Source organism: Eimeria acervulina, genomic scaffold (genome assembly GCF_000499425.1).
Source record: "Eimeria acervulina Houghton genomic scaffold, Eah_scaff279, whole genome shotgun sequence".
In the NCBI taxonomy this organism is placed as follows: Eukaryota; Apicomplexa; class Conoidasida; order Eucoccidiorida; family Eimeriidae; genus Eimeria; species Eimeria acervulina.
In genome coordinates, this window is record NW_013549922.1 from 35,810 (window position 1) to 38,824 (window position 3,015).

Here is a 3,015-nt window from a genome sequence, read left to right on the forward strand (position 1 = left end):
GGGTTTAGGGTTTAGGGTTTAGGGTTTTGAAGGTTGAGAGTGTACCTTGTACAGTTTACCGCTCTTAGTTTTAGGGTTCAGTTTGCAGTGTTTAGTGTTTAGGGTTTATGATGCGTATTGTTTAGAGCAAGGTTTAAGGCTTGTGTATGTTTCATGTGTATTATTTAGGGTTTAGGGTTTAGGGTTTAGGGTTTAGGGTTTAGGGTTTGGGGTGTACATGCAGCTCGCAGGATGCATTTGTTCCCTTTTTGTCTCCGCTTTTATCTGTTTATAACTTTTTAGGGTTTAGGGTTTAGGGTTTAGGGTGTTTGGGGTGTACATGCAGCTCGCAGGATGCATTTGTTTCTTTTTTGTCTCCGCTTTTATCTGTTTATAACTACGACGGTTTTATTTCTGTCAAGACAAACGCCAGCAGAGTTATAGAGGGCCCCGCGTTATTTTTTAAAAGAAATAAATATGCAGTCTTACAAAGAGAAAGCAAAACCCTCTCCAAGGAACTCCTAGTAAACCCTAAACCCTAAACCCTAAACCCTAAACCCTAAACCCTTGTGCATGCGGCAGGTTTAAAACGCAGTTTTTCATTCAAACCCTAAACCCTAAACCCTCGTACTATGCACACTCTATAGCGGAGGCGTTTGCTTCGCGATTTAGGGTCTAGACTTTAGGGTTTAGGATTTAGGGTTTAGGGTTTAGGGTTTAGGGTCTAGGGTTTAGGGTTTGCTGCAGGAGAACGAAATGTTTACAGACCTCCGCGCCTCCCTCAACAGCAAATGGCCGAACCTCCTTGTGCGTTATAGCTGCCTATACACCGCAATTGTTTATACATACCCTAAACCCTAAACCCTAAACCCTATACACCCCAGCCCTTAAAGACTTAACCCTAAACCCTAAACCCTAAACCCTAAACCCTAAAGTCGCATACAGATGAGTCTGGTGCAGACCGTGTTTATCGTGAGAGTTTAAGGGTTTCAACTTAGGGTTTAGGGTTTAGGGTTTAGGGTTTAGGGTTTAGGGTTTAGGGTTTGTGGATCAGGCGGAAGTAATGCCTAAGTTAGGAACGATGGTGCAGCTGGCTGCACTTCGAGACAAACAAAACCCGAAAAATATCATCGTAGTTGCAAACACACATCTCTTCTTCCACCCCAATGCTAGCGTCAGGCTGCTGCTGCTGCTGCTGCTGCTGCTGCTGCTGCTGCTGTTCCCATTGCTGCTGCTGCTGCTTGTGTTGTTGGTGCTGGTGGTGCTGCTGCCGTTGCTGCTTTTCGTATTGTTGCTGCTGATGTTGCTGGTTCTGCTGCTGTTGCGGGTTCTGCTGCTGTTGTTGCTGCTGCTGCTGCTTGTCTTGCTGCTGCTGCTGCTGTTGTGGTGCTGCTGCTGCATCAGTCACTGCTGCTGCTGGTGCTTGCGGTATATTCCTTCTGTCTATTAAATGTTTTCTTGCGTTCGTTGCTGCTGCTGCTGCTGCTGTTGCTGCTGCTGTTGCTGCTGCAGCACGTGCGTATTATTCAGGTGTATGTCCTATGCCACTTGGTGGCTGCGTTTGCTGCTGCTGCTGCTTCTGCTGCTGCTGCTGCTGCTGCTGATGTTTCTATAATTCTTTGTGGGGACCTCAACTGTGATGAAGAGAGCGGAGGGTTTACTCTGCTTAACGATGCATTTATATCTAAAAGACACCCGGATTGGAAATACGGTAAACCCTAAACCCTAAACCCTAAACCCTAAACCCTAAACCCTACAGGGTTAACAGATAAAACAAACAGGTGGCTTCAGAAGTGCATAAAAAGAAGGATAAATGCGCATGAATCAGCAACTCAAGACAACGGTTTAGGGTTTAGGGTTTAGGGTTTAGGGTTTAGGGTTTTGGGTGTAGGGTTTAGGGTTTAGGGTTTAGGGTTTTCTTGCTCAGCCGCGACATACAGCTGGAATGCAGAGACCGCAAGCGAGTGCGAAGAGGCTGCAGAGGATGCAGCAGCAGCAGCAACCCCAGCAGCAGGAGGATCAGCAGAAGCAGCAGGAGGAGCAGCAGGAGCAGCAGCAGAAGTAGAGGGTTTAGACTTAGAGCTGCCGGTGTCTGTACACCTGAAAAGCTCTTATGCAACTACTTTCATGCCTTTTTCAAATTTTGCTGCTGACTTCCACGCAACTCTTGACCATATCTTTGTCTCTAAAAATATCCAGGTACGCTAAACCCTAAACCCTAAACCCTAAACCCTAGGGCGTAGGCATTCTGCGTGCTCTGTGCGAGGGTTTGACGCCTCAACCGCTTGGCTTTCTTATCACCGGGGTCTGGGTCCCTAAACTAGGGTTTAGGGTTTAGGGTTTAGGGTTTAGGGTTTAGGGTTTAATGTTAAAGGGCTAGAAAGGTTTTAAAAGTTTTTTTAAATAGTGATTAACAAGGTTTTAGGGTTTAGGGTTTATGGTTTTGACGTGTGAATTTGAATTGTCCTGTATTGCTTTCAAAGCCGTTTAAAAAATTTCTGAGGGTTTAGGGTTTAGGGTTTAGGGTTTAGGGTTTAGGGTTTAGGGTTTAGGGTTTGTGGGTGCAGGTGCTGCGCACTTTGCCTGGGGTGTCTCTGGAGACTGTCGCGAGTGAAGGAGGCATTCTTTCTGCTTTCTTTGCTTCTGATCATTTATCTTTAGCAGCAGACCTTCAGATAAACAAACCTAATTTAATTTAATATTATTTTATTTTATTTTATTATTGTTGTTGTTTAATATATAAATGCAGTAATTTATTTTCATGCATTTGGGGCAGCAGTTCGTCTGTCACAAATATATAAAATATATTTACTATGTGTATATATATATATATATATTATATATATATATATATATGTAGATATATATAATATATATATGCATTAATAGTATTAACCCTTATGTACATATGATATATATTCAGTATTATATATATATATGTATATATACATATATGTATCTATATACATATATGTATATATATATATATATATATATATATATATACGCTTGCCTATATTTTTATAGGCAGACGAA

General features: G+C 42.6%; 1 protein-coding gene across 1 annotated transcript in view; it reads left to right on the forward strand.

Annotated features, from left to right (window-relative positions):
• The window catches only part of EAH_00030380 (endonuclease/exonuclease/phosphatase domain-containing protein, putative), a gene marked incomplete at both ends in the record, with an annotated part of 4,257 nt that extends 1,579 nt beyond the window's left edge, over positions 1 to 2,678 (forward strand). Inside the window, 6 exons of the mRNA XM_013396159.1 lie at positions 326 to 503; positions 727 to 786; positions 1,034 to 1,153; positions 1,492 to 1,690; positions 1,907 to 2,178; positions 2,547 to 2,678. Of these exons, the coding sequence (XP_013251613.1) occupies positions 326 to 503; positions 727 to 786; positions 1,034 to 1,153; positions 1,492 to 1,690; positions 1,907 to 2,178; positions 2,547 to 2,678 (961 nt within the window). The remainder of the gene's footprint in view (positions 1 to 325; positions 504 to 726; positions 787 to 1,033; positions 1,154 to 1,491; positions 1,691 to 1,906; positions 2,179 to 2,546) is intronic.
• Positions 2,679 to 3,015: the final 337 nt, after the last annotated feature.